General features: G+C 49.9%; 5 protein-coding genes across 5 annotated transcripts; 2 read left to right on the top strand and 3 right to left on the bottom strand.

Annotated features, from left to right (window-relative positions):
• Window positions 1-303: 303 nt before the first annotated feature.
• On the top strand, window positions 304-1,737 carry FPOAC1_010872 (uncharacterized protein; the record flags this gene model as incomplete). Its single annotated transcript, XM_044855260.1, has 2 exons — window positions 304-907; window positions 959-1,737. The coding sequence occupies 2 exons, from the start codon at window positions 304-306 to the stop codon at window positions 1,735-1,737; spliced, it is 1,383 nt and encodes a 460-aa protein (XP_044702573.1).
• A 288-nt stretch (window positions 1,738-2,025) lies between these two features.
• FPOAC1_010871 (DNA replication licensing factor MCM7) lies at window positions 2,026-4,679 on the bottom strand (the record flags this gene model as incomplete). The annotated part of the gene is made up of 5 exons (XM_044855259.1): window positions 2,026-2,106; window positions 2,166-4,089; window positions 4,140-4,273; window positions 4,323-4,582; window positions 4,631-4,679. 5 exons carry the CDS (start codon window positions 4,677-4,679, stop codon window positions 2,026-2,028), a joined length of 2,448 nt encoding a protein of 815 aa, XP_044702572.1.
• A 1,179-nt stretch (window positions 4,680-5,858) lies between these two features.
• Window positions 5,859-9,543, top strand: FPOAC1_010870 (uncharacterized protein; the record flags this gene model as incomplete). The annotated part of the gene is made up of 2 exons (XM_044855258.1): window positions 5,859-5,975; window positions 6,031-9,543. The coding sequence occupies 2 exons, from the start codon at window positions 5,859-5,861 to the stop codon at window positions 9,541-9,543; spliced, it is 3,630 nt and encodes a 1,209-aa protein (XP_044702571.1).
• Window positions 9,544-9,640: 97 nt separating this feature from the next.
• Window positions 9,641-10,699, bottom strand: FPOAC1_010869 (uncharacterized protein; the record flags this gene model as incomplete). Its single annotated transcript, XM_044855257.1, has 1 exon — window positions 9,641-10,699. The coding sequence occupies one exon, from the start codon at window positions 10,697-10,699 to the stop codon at window positions 9,641-9,643; it is 1,059 nt and encodes a 352-aa protein (XP_044702570.1).
• Window positions 10,700-11,858: 1,159 nt separating this feature from the next.
• Window positions 11,859-17,033, bottom strand: FPOAC1_010868 (uncharacterized protein; the record flags this gene model as incomplete). The annotated part of the gene is made up of 5 exons (XM_044855256.1): window positions 11,859-11,991; window positions 12,050-16,328; window positions 16,399-16,480; window positions 16,536-16,562; window positions 16,629-17,033. The coding sequence occupies 5 exons, from the start codon at window positions 17,031-17,033 to the stop codon at window positions 11,859-11,861; spliced, it is 4,926 nt and encodes a 1,641-aa protein (XP_044702569.1).
• Window positions 17,034-17,608: the final 575 nt, after the last annotated feature.

Here is a 17,608-nt window from a genome sequence, read left to right as displayed (position 1 = left end):
GCTAGACTATCTTTTTTCTTTAGCGATAAGATATGATGGATCGGTGGACAGTCGTTTTTCCGACAACCTACCCCGCCAACCAATCAGATATAACCATTGCTCTTTATCCTTGCACATTTGGGGGCGTGTCGTTAATGCTCCGAGATTTTCGAGAGTGGCATTCAACCTCAGCTCAAGACGGTCGCGAGAAGAGCGTCCAAGAAACGGCTCAATTGGCGCCAATGCGACTATAGACGTCGTCCAACTTACCTATTCAAACAAAAGGTCCCTTGAAACGACATTTCTGGGATGCTTCTGAGGACGATGGCCTCGGCCAACACCCTCCGATGCCTTATGAGGCCAACCATTACTCGGGCTCCTCGAATTCAACCCGTTTTGCTCGCTCCCTTCTCGACCACGAGCTCGGTTCTGGCCGTATCAGCTCCCCCGCCGATCAAGAGCCGAAGAGATCTTCCCCAGAAGGTTAAGAAGTCGTACAAGAAGCGTGCCAATGTGACGCCTGTCCGAAAGCCTCAGCCCGGCGAGCGCAAGGCCTTCCGAAAGCGCATTCAGCTCAGCAACAACAGTGCCCTGCCTGTTCAAGGCCTCGAAACTTTGAATGCTACCAACATGACCGAGGAATCGAGTGCTGGAAAGGTCTTTGCTTTGCCTGATCAGGTGGTGGATCATTTGCGTGCCCTCGAGGCTTTTAAGACGACACAGACTTGGAACTTGTTCCGCAAACCCCACGTTCTACTGCGCAAGGAGACGGTGGAGCTGATGAAGAAGCTCGAACTATCGGCCAAGGAGAAGAAAGCTCTCAAGTGTGTGTTGACAGGAAGCAAGTTGTCCGGGAAAAGCATGACTATGCTCCAGGCTATGTCTTATGCTCTTCTTAACAACTGGGTGGTATTCCATATTCCCGAAGGTACAGATCCTTCTGCCATTCATTGAGAAAGCAATTCTAACACCCAAACAGGCCAAGATTTGACCAACGGTAACACCGAATACTCTCCCATTCCCGATACTGAGCCACCACAATTCTCCCAGCCCATTTACTGCCTCAAGATGATCCAGAGCCTTTACAGGGCCAACCGTGTCGTCCTTGAGAAGCTCAACATTGAACAGGACTGGTCCAAGTTTACCAACCTGAAGAAGGGCGCCACCCTGGCCGATCTGGCCCTCAGCGCAAAGGAAGCTGAATATGCCTGGCCAACCCTCCTGGCCCTCTGGACAGAACTCACTCTGCCTGGCCGACCCCCTGTGCTCTTTGCCCTCGACGGTCTTGCTCACATCAACAAGATCAGCGACTACCGAGACACTGCCTTCAACCAGGTTCATGCTCATGAGCTGACGCTGGTGCGTCTTTTCATCGATGCTTTGTCTGGCAAGGCTTCTCTGCCCAACGGCGGTGCCGTCGTCGCCGCCACCTCCGAGAACAACAGTCACCACCACCCTTCACAAGAGCTTGTTCTCTCTCAGCTTGAGGCTGGCCAAGCTGGCCGTGAGGTTCCCAAGCCTAATCCTTATGAGCGCAAGTATGATGAGCGAGTGTACGACGCCCTTAAAAACAGCTGGGTTCTTCGCCTTGAGGGTGTAAGCAAGGATGAGGCCCGCTCTTTGATGGAGTATTGGGGTGCGAGCGGACTCTTCCGCCATGTGCTGAACTCACGGACAGTCTCCGAGAAGTGGACAGTGGGAGGCCATGGTAATGTTGGCGAGATGGAGCGTGCGTCGTTGATGCAAATGAGACTGTAAAATCTATACTATAAATGTACAACATCGGTGTCTGAGTAGAAAGAACCCTACACAGCCAGTTTCCTCTACGTGTTTTTTTCCCTTGGAGTGACGGAAAATTGGCCGCTGGAAACATAAGAAACGAAATTAGCAGGTCAGTTTATGCTACTTAGACTAGACTTCTTAGGCTATTTATTTTATATCCTAAGACTTAGGACTCCAGCTCGTCCATTGCACTAATTAAAGGTTTGTAGCTCGTAACTAACTTGATGCCAAAACGCCGAAACTGCACATCATCTAAGGGGATAATCAAAAGCCCTCGTCGTTATCCTGGTTCTCGCCAACGACTACAAATACCAGTCTGGCACCGTTGCCAGTAGTTTGCCAAACCTGCGAGGAAAGAACTCGTTAGTATATATATAACCTGAGGCATCAGTTAGGAAACTCACATTTAGCTCTGAGGTGTATTCATGAAGAGCGTCATGCCACTGGTCAAGAGTGAATCGGGCTAAAACCCGGTCCCTGACCTTACTCATGCTTAGCTCGATACCAAGGTCTTCATCATCGTCCGTAGCGTCTTCGGGGCGGCATTGACCAGTTTCAGCCAAATTCTTGACCAAGTTGTAGATCCTGTCTGTGGGTCTCAAGCTGCGACGACCAGCATCGAGTTCGTTGTTGAGACTTTCTTTGCTAGCCTCAACTAGTCGAAGGGCCTCGTCAACATCATCTTGGACAACCTCATTACTGAATCGCAGGCGTGCCAAGGCTTGAGCCAAACGGACAACACCCAGAAGGGTACGAGGTGTGGTATGAGTGAACTGCTTGCCCTTCTTCTCGGCACGCTGCTGCTGATCTCGCATGCGTACGTATGTCTTGATCATATACTCTGACACGTTCGCAGGAACAACAGGTCGATAGGTTCTGGCCTGAGCAATGTAAGACCGCACCTCGTGAGGACTGAAAACTACGTTGTCAGTGCCGATGTCGGGGTGTCGACTGTTCATGTGCACAAAAGTCACGTGCTTAGCAAGCTGCTCGTCTGTCTCGCGCGTAGGGGTATCAAGAAGCAAGAAAAGGATGTCGAAACGAGACAAGAGTGCGGCAGGTAGGTTGATATTCTCAACTGGAGAGATACGAGGGTTGTAACGTCCGTAGACAGGGTTAGCGGCAGCAAGAATGGAGGTACGGGCATTCAAGGTGGTGGAAATGCCGGCCTTCGAGATGGAAATAGTTTGCTGTTCCATTACTTCGTGGATAGCAGTACGGTCAGTCTCATCCATCTTGTCAAATTCATCGATACAGCAGATTCCGTTGTCAGCGAGAACAAGGGCACCGCCTTCAAGAACCATTTCATCGGTGACAGGATCTCGCATCACGGCAGCCGTGAGACCGACGCCACTGCTTCCACGGCCAGATGTGTAGACGCCACGAGGGGCAACCTTTGAGATATACTTGAGAAGCTGAGACTTGGCCACACCAGGGTCACCCATCAGGCAGATGTTGATGTCACCGCGAATTTTCATACCGTCTCCCATCTCCTTTGTCACACCACCGATAAGAAGTAGCAGAAGAGCTTTCTTAACATCAAGATGTCCAAAGATCTCGGGGGCAATCGACTTGGCGAGAAGCTCGTAAACCTGACCGGTCTGGCGATACTTCTCGATACGACGGACCAACGTGGGATCGACAATCATTTCGCTGTAAGCCTTCTTGTGCTGAAGGACGTGGTGTGCCTCTAGATAAGTGTCGGTGAGTAGGCCGGCCTTCATGGCCTTGAATCCAGTGTAAGGAGTGGGGAGGAAAATGCCTGAAATGTCAACAACATCACCAGGGTTGATTTGTCTGACAAGGGTTCCGTGGCAAAAAACTGTAAGACTGCGAGGAATCTGACCGATAGGAACCTGCTCGGCCATTTCCTGGACCTTGACTTCCTGGAAAGGCAAGAACTTGGATGCTCTTGAAGAGGGGTTGAGTTGACCCTTGGCCTGGTTTTGCTTGCAGTCTTCTGAAGGGCACATGGTCAGGGGACCATATTGCTTATCAGTGATAGGCTGGAAGATTTCACAGCCACATCTATCGCAAGTGTATGCACTGACTTGCACGATGGGTTTGACATCAGAAACCCGAGTAGCAATCGCACGAACGGTGATGAGATGACCCAAGTGGTCACCGCGCACTTGTCGAACTGCCAATGCCTTTGAAGGCTGGCTAGAGGTCCCGGATCGAGGCTTGAAGACCAGAGTGTATCTGCGGGTGAGTTCTGCAGGGAATTTGTCGGCTGCAGCAGTTGGGTCACGTTCAGCAGCCTCATCGAGCTCTCGGTTACGGGCTTGTCGCCGAGCCATCAACACGTCGAGAACATCATCCTTGAAACTGCTTACTGATTAATGAGATGCCTTGTAGATATACTGTTGGGTACTCACGTTGTATCTGCACTTGCTGGAGGCAACACTTGGTCCACTGCTCTCGAAAAGATTTCGACGTAGTGCTTTGTGTTCATCTCAATAGAGTCCACAAGCCTCAGACTCTCATCACCCTCGAACGATTGGCTTTCCCACTATGAACTGTCAGCCGCTATAGAAATGGAAAACGAGGGTCATCCATACTGTTGAGAGGTCATCGAGGTCGATTGTCGCCTCGTCGATTGTGCGATCGGAAAGTTGTTGTAGCATGTTCTTGTACTTGTACTGGGGAGCTCGGCGCTCCTTGGCTTGCTGACGTTGATTTGCGACGTCCTGTCCATCCTCATCCATAAAGTCATACTCGTCGTCGAGATCATCTTCTCCGATGGTGATATTTCCTAGAGCGGTTGCGATTGTTTGCTCGGGTGATGTCTTGAATCCTGTCAAGAACTCCTGAAAGGCACCTTTATATTATGTTAGCGCTTGTGACTGTAAATAAATAATGTACCGACTTTGTTGCTTCTCATAGCTGACAGGTGCCTTGAATTCGCGCAGCGCCATTGTAGAGGGATGTGAGGGCGCTCTAGTCAAGATTGTTGTTTATTTGGGTTCGTTCAATGTAGTTGCGATCGATGGATGGACCGTAGGTAATGCACAAATTGAGTGGGCGTGTCATTCGCAGGGGGGCAACGGCGGTTGCAATGGTTACCTACCGTAGTAGAGTTTAGTGGGGTACTGTTGCGGTGCCAATATGGTATAGGCAGGGTGCCAGAGGTAACCTGTTGGCAATTACCTAGGTCAGCTGTGCTTTCTATATAATTGAAGATAATTGCAGCTTAATTATCTGAGAGGTAATATAATAGTTAAATGGCCCAGCGGTTAGTAATTAATATATTCTCAAAACTTTGCGTATTTAATTATTCCTGTGACTGATTTAATTAAATAAATCGATTAATTGAAGAGATTGAGATAGAGATATTGTAAGTGACCTTGATTTTTGGTGTTATGGAAGGTAGGCATACGCTATAGCTTCTTTTGTTAGTAGGTTTGATTGGTTGGTATCCCTCTGGCACCTCTATAGAACCTGCTAGGCATGGTGTTACTAGCACCCTTTGGCACGGTGCCTACATTTGGCACATCTGGTTATCGTTGAATTTCCGAGCTTGCGGCTTCATTTGCTGCAAGTTACACATTTAGATTTGGCACATCTGGGGCTCGAGATTTTGGCACCATGCCTCCATCTCCATGGCACTAGATCACCCACCCTGCAGGCTCTACTACAGTACATAATGGGTGGCAGAAAAAACGACCTCTAGTCCAAGAGCCATAGTCTAAAGAGTGTAAAGTGGCCTACTACTTTCGTCCCTTATACTTCCAGCGGTCAATTTCTCTGGAACCCCGAGCTACCTACGCGAAAGTCAAACGCGTCGTCACGCGTTTCAACTGAGCACAGCCACATGCAGGACAAATTAATACCAGCCACAGCGGTATCGCAAAGCACAGACATTGTAGCTCAGCTAAGAAAGCTGGGGAAGACAGGTAAGGGTGCTCCCTCCGTAGGTAGATACGGCGAGGATCCCGAGCACGTGTAGATACCTCGGCTGCGGGACGAGAAACGGAGTTGATGTCGGAATTGTTTCGGTACTCGTTCTTATACAAACATTAATTTCTCTTCTTTTATGAGACTAGGGACTCACTTCGATTCGAGAGTCGATTAACCTTCCACAAAGTCGGCGCATCATGCCTCCCAGAAGAAACGCGCAATCCGTCTCTGCCGAGATCTCCCTAAGTCACCTCAAGAGTTGTTTGGTCAACCTTCCATCGTCACTCGTCTCATTACTTGTTAACGTCAACACTGTAAGCAACTGACTTCCTTCTTTCACTCTCATCGCAATTAGCTAATGTGTGGTAGCCTGCGCAAAATGTCATCGTCGAACTCAGTTACCGAGATGCCTCTTTGACCGGATCCGGCTCTCAACAGCGCTCCATATTTGTAGGATGGACAGGAATGCCAAGCAAGAGAAGAACAGCCCCTCCCGCTACACGCGATGGACTCAATGGCTCAAGATCATCCCGCGATCAAGAGATTCAGCTTGTCGAACTCGATGCCACACTAGCAAAGACATTGGGACTGTCGGAAGGGCAGAAGATCATGGCCACCATCTATCTCGATCCTCCCATGGCGCATACGATCAATATCGAACCTCTGACGCCAGAAGACTGGGAGATTATCGAGCTACACGCGACGTTCCTCGAACTTAACCTTTTGTCCCAGATCCGCGCGCTTCCGAACCCCTCATACAAACTCGGCGACAACCCTGTTGCGCCCCACGCATTGACGCTGCACTTGTCCCCGACGTCGACGGCGAAGATCAAGGTCATCTCACTGGACCCTGCGCCTCCCGCAGACATACCATTCGCCAAGATCTCACCCGACGCCGAGGTAATTGTCGCGCCGAAAACGAGGCAGAAGAGCTCGCTCAACTCAGGCGATCATAGAAGTGTGGCCAGTACTTCAAAGTCTAAGAGAAGCGCCACCAGTACAGTGCGGAGGCGAAGCGCAAAGGAAGAGCGACGGTCTGCCATCTTCTTGCGCGGCCTCGATCGAGCTTCGTGCGAAGAATGGTTTGACGAAGGACCCCTGCCGCAAGACTTCAGTGTGTGGGTTGATCATGATCTTCTGTCTGGTGAAGCTTTGAAAGGAGTCAACTACGTTACGGTCGATGTTATTAGACCAGCTGGATTGCAACAACCCCAACCAGAAGAAGGGGGTGTTCCCGCCGGTATGGCTGCGGCCACGAAAGTAATTGCTCACCTCCGGTCATGGGTCGACCCTCCCAACAGCCAGGCAGTAGCTCTCTCATCCCCTCTTTGCGCCACTCTCGGCTGCACTGGTATGGTCGGCGGTATCGTGAAGCTCCAAGCTGCACAACAGCAGCTATCAAAGGGTACGGTGCAAAGTATCAAGATTTTCCCTTTCGCGACAAGTGCCAAAACAATCGAAGGTCTTCGTTTTGGCGGAGAGTCCAAGGCTGAGAAAGAAGAAGCCGCAAAGCGATTCCGTCAGATCTACGATGGTTTTAGGGGTACAGATGGGCTCCTTCAAGGACCTTTGACAGATGGATCTGTTCTGAACATATACGACGGTCTTGAGGCCCCTCAGGGGTGGGAGGGTGGTATTGTGAAGTTTACATACAATGCAGACTTTCAGGAAAGTAAGGAGGCAACAAATTGGCTGCTAGGGATTGATCCCAAGTTACCCATTGACGTTCAGCCACCTACTACTCGGCCATCCTGGATGTCTGAACCAGATGGGTTTGAGCGGCAGCCAACACACGATTCGCTTCTTGTTGGAATCGACTCCTTGTTGAACAACTTACAGTCTAATCTTATACATCTATCATCCGTTCTTCTTACAGGAGGCATGGGATCAGGAAAGTCCTCAATTGCCAAACACCTGGCTCAAAAGCTTCGACAAGAGTCATTGTTCAATACGCTCTATTACCCCTGTCGGAAACTTGTCAACGACGAAACGAGAATCTCAACAATAAAAGAAACGCTGAATCGGTTATTTGCCTCTGCCAGCTGGGGCGCGCGATTGAACGGAAAGGCCGTTGTTATCCTTGACGACCTCGATAAGCTTTGCCCTGTCGAGACAGAACTGCAGGTTGGAAATGATAATGGTAGAAGCAGGCAAGTTGGTGAGATCTTGTGCTCCATTGTAAGACAGTACTGCACTCGAGATAGTGGTGTTGTGCTTTTGGCAACAGCTGAAGCCAAGGAATCTATTAATGGTGTTGTGGTCAGTGGCCATGTTGTGCGCGAGATCGTGGAGCTTAAAGCACCCGATAAAGAAGCAAGACGCCAAGTCATGGAGTCCATTGTTATGCTGGATGCTGTGACTGCTGATGAAGCCCAAACACAGTTCAGTGATGGCAGCCGACCACAGACCGCCGATAGTAGCACGACGGGAGGAGACAGTGGTGCGTGGATGGATGGCACCAGCCACACGAGCAAGGAGGATCACAAAGCAAAGACAAGTGGTTTTATTTTGGACCCAGATCTCGATTTCCTTGACATCTCAGGTTCTACGGACGGCTACATGCCAGGGGATATTAGTGTGCTGGTATCTCGTGCGAGGAACGAAGCCATCATCCGAGCCATTGCCGAGTCCCCAGACTCAACAGGTGCTATTCATTTAGCTCGTGCTGACTTTGAAAAGGCCCTCAAGGGCTTTACTCCAGCCTCACTGAGAAACGTGACATTGCAGAGTTCATCCACGAGCTTCAAATCTATCGGAGGTCTGCAAGAGACGCGACAAGTACTTCTGGAGACACTACAATATCCCACAAAGTACGCGCCAATCTTTGCCCAATGCCCTCTGCGTCTTCGGTCAGGTCTTCTTCTGTATGGGTACCCCGGTTGTGGCAAGACTCTTCTCGCCAGCGCTGTTGCTGGCGAGTGTGGCCTTAACTTCATTAGTGTCAAGGGTCCTGAGATCCTGAACAAGTACATTGGTGCCTCTGAAAAAAGCGTCCGAGACTTGTTCGACAGAGCTTCAGCTGCAAAGCCATGTGTGCTCTTTTTCGACGAGTTCGACTCCATCGCGCCCAAGAGAGGACATGATTCTACTGGTGTCACGGATCGTGTTGTCAACCAACTTCTAACGCAAATGGATGGTGCCGAAGGTCTATCAGGTGTCTATGTGCTAGCAGCTACATCTAGGCCTGATCTGATAGATCCTGCTCTGCTTCGTCCTGGCCGTCTAGACAAGTCTCTCCTCTGCGACATGCCTGCCCTAGAAGATCGAGTTGATATTATCAAGGCATTGTTCCAGAAAGTGAGACTTTCGGATGAATTGATCGAGTCTGATGGACCCCTTACAGACATCGCCCGCCAAACCGAAGGCTTTTCGGGTGCTGATCTTCAAGCCCTCGTGTCCAATGCTCAGTTGGAGGCTATTCATGACGTCTTGGACGTAGACGGGCCTGCAGTCACCTCAAAACGGTCCAACGGTACCAACGCCAAGTCGAACTCCACACCAAGCTTCGTCCAGTTCCGCTATGGGGACAAAGTCAAGCCAGTCATCGAAGCCACGCCAAAGAGCAGGTCGGCTGCCGTTGTTGAGAACGCGTCGATCCTTGCAAAACTTGAGGAGATTAAGATAGCTCGCAAGAAGTCAAAGCAAGTCCATGGCGTTCCTGCAGGTAACACCGATGCCAAAGCGCAAGCTAGTGAGCAGAGGGAAGTAGTCATTGAGTTGAATCATCTCCTCAAAGCGCTGGACAACACAAGGGCTAGTATCAGCTCCGAGGAGAGGAGGAGATTGCAGAGAATTTACACTGAGTTTGTCGTTGGTAGAAGTGGACAAATGAAGGATGGACAGGGAAGTATGGAGATTGGAGGACGGAGCAGCTTGATGTAAGATACGGTCTGGGACACGTCGATTGGATATAAACACAAACGCCGGTTAACAATTTGTTGGGTTTTAGCTTCGTGTATAGTCTTTATTTAGCATATACTTAACGCGAAGCGTCTTCAGCCAGAAGCTTTCCCATGCCCTCCAAAACTGCACTATGGATCCCTTCTCTCGCTGCGAGCAGGCCGTTGTTTTGGTTCAAGTCCCGTCCAGCTCCAAAGTCCATTTCCTTGCCATCGAGATCTGTCACTTTACCGCCGGCCTCAGTCAGGATAAGCTGGGCACCAGCATGGTCCCAGATATACATGCGTACACTGCCAGACGAAGGTACACGAAGCTGAAAATCGCCACCGCCAACCAGAAGCGCTGCGTAACGGATGTGAGAGGAGTACAGCTCAATGTTGGGAAACTTGGCACCGAAGGAGTTAGCAAGCTTGGTAATGAGGTCGTGGCGAGAGGTAGAGCCGCTGGAGTAGTTGATGATCTGGGAATCAGCGAGGCTGGAAGCTTTGGCGATGCTGTCGAGAGGCTGAGCAGGCTGGAGACCGTTAAACTCCATCTTACGGATCGTTGCACCTTGTCCGCGAACCGCGGTGAGCATGAGACCCAACCCGTCCTTGTCAACAGTTGACTCTGAAACTCTTCCATCGACTGGTTTTAGGTTCGCACAACCCAGAACACCGACAAGTTCTTGACCATCCTCTACCAGCGCCAGGGACACAGCATACTGTTCACCCTTGAGGAACGTAGCGGTTCCGTCGATGGGATCCATAACCCAGAAGCGCCCCTTCTTGCCACCCTGGCCACGACCTCCGAGGTCAATCACCTCAAGAAGCTCTTCAACGTTCTCGGGGCTGGCAAGCAATGCTTCATCGTCCGGGTTCTCCAGATGGGCGGTGGAAGCCAGTTCCCAAACACGCTGCTTCAAGGTGTCATCTTCTCTCAGAGCGCTGGAGTCCTCTTCTCCAACAAAGGCATCGCCAGGAAAGGCCTTGCGAAGAGCACTGATAAGAATAGCCTGAGCGGCAAAATCAGCAGCAGTGACTGGCGAGTCATCGGCTTTTGAGATCCCGCTGATGGTTGACTGCACCCTCTTAGTAAGAATTGAGGCACGTAAGACAGCGAGCTCTGCGATTTGACGTTCACGAGTGTAAGAAACCATTGTATGGGAAACTATTAATGATGTCAATGAGATGGTTTGTCTAAATATTGTGGCCTGTGCTTACATTCCTATGTTTGACTGTATCTAGTCGTTGTTGAATGCTTTTTGTCATTGAGGTAGGTTAGGTGGATGGCCGAGGCGGTGGTCCTACAGATGGGTCCACAGGCTGTGGCCATACCTACCGTACCTACCTACCTACCTAGGTAAGCATCAAAAGCACGCATGGGACTGGTAGATTGGGCCTGGACAACCGCTTGAGGGGGTATCTATGGGTTGCAGATACTCGAGGTCTCTGTTTGGTCAAGGATAAATATAAGCCTAACTAAATCTAAGATGTTGGAAAGTGACCAAGTTAATCCTATGCGAGCCATTACAGACGCCCAATATCCTTCGCGGCCTACTAACTACATTTTACGATGCGGCATTTTGGAATACTGGCATTATTTTATATGATCAAACGTGACAAAGTCTACAATGTTGCTGAGACTTTATCCTTGACTTCTGTATAGAAGACTTCTCACACTAAGCATTCGATTAGTCCAAGTCGATACATAGAACACAGGCAAGCACATCACAGTAGAACAATGGACATCGATCGTTAATTATTTATCTTTATAATTTAGCTTCTATCAGCCTAAGCAAAGTCCTTGCTTGGCAATCTTTGCTCGTCTTTTTTTTTTTCATTCACAGACCATCCATAAGAAAGTATTCATCTAACAACAATCAGGGTCTCCGAAGTGTTGCATTTGGTATCTGTCCAGTTGTCATCGACCAACTAACCAGCACCGAGTCGAATCGAGTCCTTCGTAATAATTCCGCTTCGATAAAGACGCAACGCTCACCCTGCTCAAATGTATCAAGACATGTCCTCCAGCGTGTAATATTGGCAATAGCCAAGTCGAGGTGACACAACTCCGCCTATGACAAGCCCTATACCATGCAATCCGGGTATGATCTGAACCACTCCGCACCTAGCAAAGGGCAACATCGTACTAGCCCTGCTCTTTGAAATATGTGCAACCAAACGCCGGTCCTATGCGGAAAGTAAAACAAGTGATGCTAAAGTCGTCATGAAAGAAAAAACAAAATTCAGGTATATTTGTACGTGACAAGTTGATGTTTGTCGTCGAGAATCGCCTGTTGCGCGGTCTCGGTGTAATTATGCACCATTGGTTTTGGTCGAACCAGGTTCCTTGTCTCGGGAGTGCAGAGTGCGATACATGTTGCTCAGTCGTTTTCCAGTGACACTCTTGCTTGTATCATCCACGGGCCATAAGGCTGCCAAAAAGTCCCTGTAGAAAAGGTCAGTGAGATCTAATTCAAGACTCGATATCGAAGCGCAAGACTTACCAAAAATTGCTCTTGAGACCCTCGTCAGCAGCGGTGGCCGCCAATTTTTCATCGAGAAACGTGCCGATAACGACCAACTCGACCTTAAATATGTTCGCCCGTTCCTTGCTTGACTTGACGTTGTCCTTAGTAGTAGAGAGAATTCTCTCAAAGTTTTCACGGACTGGTTTCAATAAGAACCAGATCATAGCATCGTTGTCTTGTGCTCGTTGATCCTTGTTGTCACCAATTCGGCGAAGCTCATCCAGCCGTCTAAGAGCATTGGCTCGGCGCTCATCCTGAGGGTGCGAGTCTTGGGCCCGTTCGCGCTCGCGTTCCCTATCACGATCTTCACGATGTCGGTCATGTCGACGGTCATCTCGACGGTCATCACGTCGGTCATCTCGACGGTCATCTCGACGGTCATCACGTCGGTCGTCTCGACGGTCATCACGTCGGTCGTCTCGACGGTCATCCCGACGGTCATCACGACGATCATCACGATGGCTATGGCTAAGACGATGCTTGTCGCCCCGTCGGTCGTCGCGTCGGTCATCACGGCGGTCCTCGTCATCGCGGTATCGGCGCTTCTCCGACCTATCTCTGTCATCGCCATGCTTGCTAGATCGACGATGCTCTTCGATACGTCGATGCTTAGGGCTGCGACTATCTTCATGCGACAGGTGTTTCCGCTTATAGTCGGGCCGTGGAGTGCCGCGGTCGTCGACGTGGCCACGGGATCGGTGAGGATCCCCGTGAAGATGCTCCCTATCACGATCGCGATGCTTCTTTCCGTTGTGGGGAGCAGGAGATGCCGTAGCACTTCCCCGGTGGCCATTAGCAAGCGACTTTTTATTGTTGCGGTGATGGTTCTCCACGGCGCGTTGTACCCCTCGATCATTTGAGTGCTTCGCCTGTAGAACGGAGAGCAGGTACTCCGAGCGACGAACAAGGTGCACTGCACCAGGGGCCTTCATCTTATCATTGCCCTTGCTGCGTTCTTCCTTCTTCTCAACACGATGTTCTTCGAGGAAGAGCTTCTCCGCCATGTCCAGGTCAGGATCATCGCGAATCTGCGGCCAGGCACCAAAGCCGTGTCGGTCAATGCCAATTAAGAGCATAGCATCCTCTTTAGCGCCCCAAGCACAGGAGTAATTGGCGGCCTTTGTCGCATCAGGGAGGCGAAACGAGTGCCAGTCGCTGTGACTGCGAATAGACTGTCGAAGGAGCTGAAGCTGCTTGGGACGTTCGATAGCTGTCTCAGCATTCACCTTCTTCAAATCGCCAAAGTCGATCAGAACTGCTTTTCGATCCTTCTTCGTAAGCGTCTTTCCTAGTCTCTTCTCTTCTTCCACCATCTGGGCCAAGTTTTCATCAACGGCCCCCTTTGCTGCCTTAATGAACTCGTCGAGAACCGACTTAACGTAGTCTTGGTCTCTCTCCTTGAGCTTGGCATCTTTGATAATCTCATCGCCGCGGTCATCCATTGAACCATATCGGAAATAGGCCTTGATAAGACCACGTTGCTCCTTGTCAGTCAAAGGACGTTTAGGGTCGGCAAGCAAGGCACGTCGATCATCATCCTCCTTGTCTCGCTGTTCCCTTTGACGTTTCTTGAGACGATCGGCACGGTCATTCTCGTTGTGACGGTTCTTGATCGTAGCCCTTCGTGGTGCGCTTTCAGCTGCAACCTTGGCAACGTAGGCTTCATGCTGCTTCTTTTCCTCTTCAGCCTTGATCTCAGCGAGTTTATCGGCTGGGATGATCTGATCCCAATCAAGATTAATATCATCCACCTTGACATCAGTGATCTGCATGAAGTTGTCCCAATCGATGCCACCGCTACTGAGGTTGATCTTGTCGTCCACCTTTGTCTTCGTAATTTCAGCGTTCTCGAGGATGGAGTCAATATCGAGCTGTTCAAGACGTTCTTGGTTGCCGCTCTGCTCAAACATCTTGGACGAACGCATCTTGAGTACCATTTGAATATCTTCCGAGGATGAAGGGCCCTCGACTCTTAGGCCCTTCTTGTTCAATTCTTCCTTGAACGCTGCCTTGCCATCATCGGTAACGCCGGCCTGGATGGTCAGATATTCTAGTAGAAGCTTGTTGCGAGCACGCTCAAGAACCTCCTCCTCGACGGTTTCCTTGGATACCAGACGATAAATGTTGACGGGTCGTTTCTGACCAATACGATGTGCACGAGCCATAGCTTGCAAATCAGCTTGTGGGTTCCAATCCGAATCAAAAATGATGACCGTATCCGCGGTCATCAAATTGATTCCCAGACCACCGGCTCGCGTGGAGAGCAGGAAGCAGAAATCATCACTGTCGTCGGCGTTGAAATGGTTGATGGCCATGCGTCGAGGACCCGCCGCAATGGTACCATCCAGTCTTTGGAACTTATATCCTCTCAAGGAGCAGTAATCACCAAGAATGTCAAGCATCTTGACCATCTGGCTGAAAATCAGAACTCTGTGCCCATCCTTGTTCAACTTGGACAGAAGTTGATCAAGCAACATCATCTTTCCACTGCTCGCAATCAAGCCCTTGATCTGGTCCTCTCTGCGCACACTGCCGGCCAGCACCTTTTCCTCGGCACCTGGGAACATATAAGGATGATTACTGATCTTTTTCAACTCCATCATGATATTGAGTAGGGAGTTTTTGTGGCCATTGGTAGCGTCACAGAGAGCTGAGTAGTTACGGGTCAAGATGTTCTTGTAATAATCCAACTGCACGTCCGACAACTCAACACGAATGATCTTCTCTGTCTTTGGTGGCAGGTCTGACTCTACAGTCTCTTTAGTTCTTCGAAGAATGTAGGGTGCGATGGCCTTGTGTAGTTGCTGTAATTTCTCTTGTGCGTCATTGGCAGAAAGAGAATCAAGGTCTTCATCGATGTCGACCTTGCCGGGGTTCAAGAAATCGAGAAGAGCCGATAGTTCGGCCAGGTTGTTTTGAATAGGCGTACCCGTGATCAAGACTTTGCAGGGGATGCCAAAGTTCACCAGGCGGTTGTAAAGTTGTGACTCACGATTCTTGAGTCGGTGTGCCTCATCAACGGCGAGTGTTTGCCACTTGATAGACTGTAGAAATTGCCAGTCCTGAAGAATAAACTCATAAGACGTAACCAAAATGTTGAACTTGGGCTTCTTGGGGTTGCCGTCCACAAGTAGTTCATGCTCGCGAATGATGTTTCGGGCATCCTCAGGTCCCAGATAAACCACGTAGTTGAGATCAGGAGACCAGTGGTTGAAGGTATCGCACCAAGCAGGAATGACACTGAGGGGAGCAACCACAAGTGATGGGCCCTCTTGATGACGAGCGTTGCGAAGCCAACTCAAGAACGATACAGTCTGGACTGTTTTTCCGAGGCCCATCTCATCTGCCAGGATCACGTTGTTACCTTTGGTCCAATTGAGGCAGAGGAAATTGAGACCTCTCAGCTGGAAGTTGCGAAGCTCGCCGTTTTTGATGAAGTCTGGTTGTTCTTCAAGCTTGACCATACGTGATCGCGTTTCAGGGTTTGTCTCCTTGCGGTCTGACTGCCAGGATCGAGATGCTCGGTCAAGATACTGGTCAATTTGATCTTGGAATGCGTCACTGATGTCGGATGCGATTTCCCATGTACATTCTTCATAGGTAAGGCCTTTCCATTTGACAAGGTATTCGGTGCCCTCGTCGCCATCACGTACAGCCACAACTCGTTCGACTTTTGTGTAGTCCTCATACGCCTCTTCATCTCGCTCGCGGTCAAGGAAGAACTGCTCCTTGGTCTCGGGAGGAATGTCGGTGCCAAAGCGAATGGCTAGTTCGTAGTCGACAAACTTCTTAAAGTAATTCTCGACTTTGCGATGACCACGGTAGCCGCGAATATCGTCGAAGGTCTCCCAGGTGTCGTGCAAGTGTGATTTGCCTTGCCACTTGATGAAGTACTCAAAGTCGTTCTTGGTTGAGTTGTAAGACAATTCCAAGCCGTCTTTTAGACGATGTCGAACAACCTTTTCTATGTATGGCGAGTCATCCACATAGTCCACGGTGTAGGAGGCGAGACCGAGTTCATCGTCGTCATCTTCCTCATCTTCGTCGACATCGCTTTCTTCGTAAGCTCCTTGTTGTATCTGTGCAGCTCGACGACTTGACCAGCGCTTTTCAGCAAGAGCGAGATCTGGTTGCGCCTCGCGTTGCATTCGAGCCTTTTTCTGCAGACTCTTTGCCCGAGCACCACCATAGTTGTCTGAGTCGGAATCGGAATCGGCTGTCGAGGCCCGTAATGTTGGTGTGCCAATCTTGGAAGCTACAACGATCATGTTAGATAAAGCTAGGGAGAAATGACCACGGCCAACGAATTTGCTTTGGCAACCTACAAGGACGGGAGATCTCAACACGTCGTCGTTTAACTGTACGACGGTTGACGGGTGGTTCTGAGTCCGAGTCATCAGACTCGACCTGTAGGAATTGGGTTAACGGTATACTCTAGTGTCAATTCTCAATGATGACATACAATTTTTCGTTGTTCTCGAGGTCGTGTCTATGGACTAGTCAGCAAGCAAGAAGACAGAAGCTGGGTGAAGTTTTTTTTTTTTTCGCAACGCACACTTCGTCTTAATCCATATAGCTCTGGATTGGCTTTGATGTAATCTTCTTCCTCTACAGGAACCTTACGCTTGGAGGTTCGATTTGAGTCGGTAGAGCTGGCGCGGTCTTCCATCACGTCTTCGTTCTGGGATAGGATGCTCTCCTCCATGTCAAAGTCACCGTCATCAGATGCATTGTCTTCACTTGACTGCTCGCTCGCCGACATGTGTGTATCATCTTGTATCATATTTGAGTCGTGGTTCGCATCGTCTGAGGAAATTGGCGATGGGTGATCAAGCGTGTGGTCAGGGGCATCGTGGGAATCGCTATCAGTTACGTGGTCTCCTGTGTCAAAAGACATGCTAATTTCATCGCCAGGCGATAAGTGTCCGTTCAAAGGATCCCCTAAAGCCGGGGTGGACATCATGATGGTGATGAAGCAGACTACCTACTGAAGACGCGACAATATTAGCTGATGGCCTGGTCTGACGTGTGTGGTTGAGGGATTATTGGAACGACGCGATTCTGGCGACCCATAAGCGACGCCAGAAAGGGCGGGATATGGGAAGAACAGTAAAGATTCGTCACTTGTCGCATCCCGTGTAAGTTCTCGATGGCGAAGCTGATGGAAAACCTCCAACTCGCGATTGAAAGGATAACACAGCTCGGAGATGGTGAGTCGGGTTGCAGAAGCATCTATCCGAGCGTGAAGCATCGAACCCATCAAGTTTCATCGCGATAAACCATATATAAGGCTCTTATATATGGTTTATCGCGATAGGTATGGTCGAGGCCGAGGCGGGATCGACGATAGGCGACAGGCCAGCAAGCCAGAAGCGCGGTAGAGACTGAAAGGAGCAGGAAGAGCAGGGTAAACTCACAAGTCATTAAAGAATAATCTACAGACTGCAGGCAACATGTAGATAATATCAGGAGCCTGTCAGGATACGTTCGGGGTTATCGATGGCCCGGTGACGTGGGTAGGGACGGGAGAATCAA

The sequence above is a fragment of the Fusarium poae genome, chromosome 4 (genome assembly GCF_019609905.1).
Source record: "Fusarium poae strain DAOMC 252244 chromosome 4, whole genome shotgun sequence".
In the NCBI taxonomy this organism is placed as follows: domain Eukaryota; kingdom Fungi; phylum Ascomycota; class Sordariomycetes; order Hypocreales; family Nectriaceae; genus Fusarium; species Fusarium poae.
This window is presented reverse-complemented; position numbering and strand designations above follow the sequence as displayed.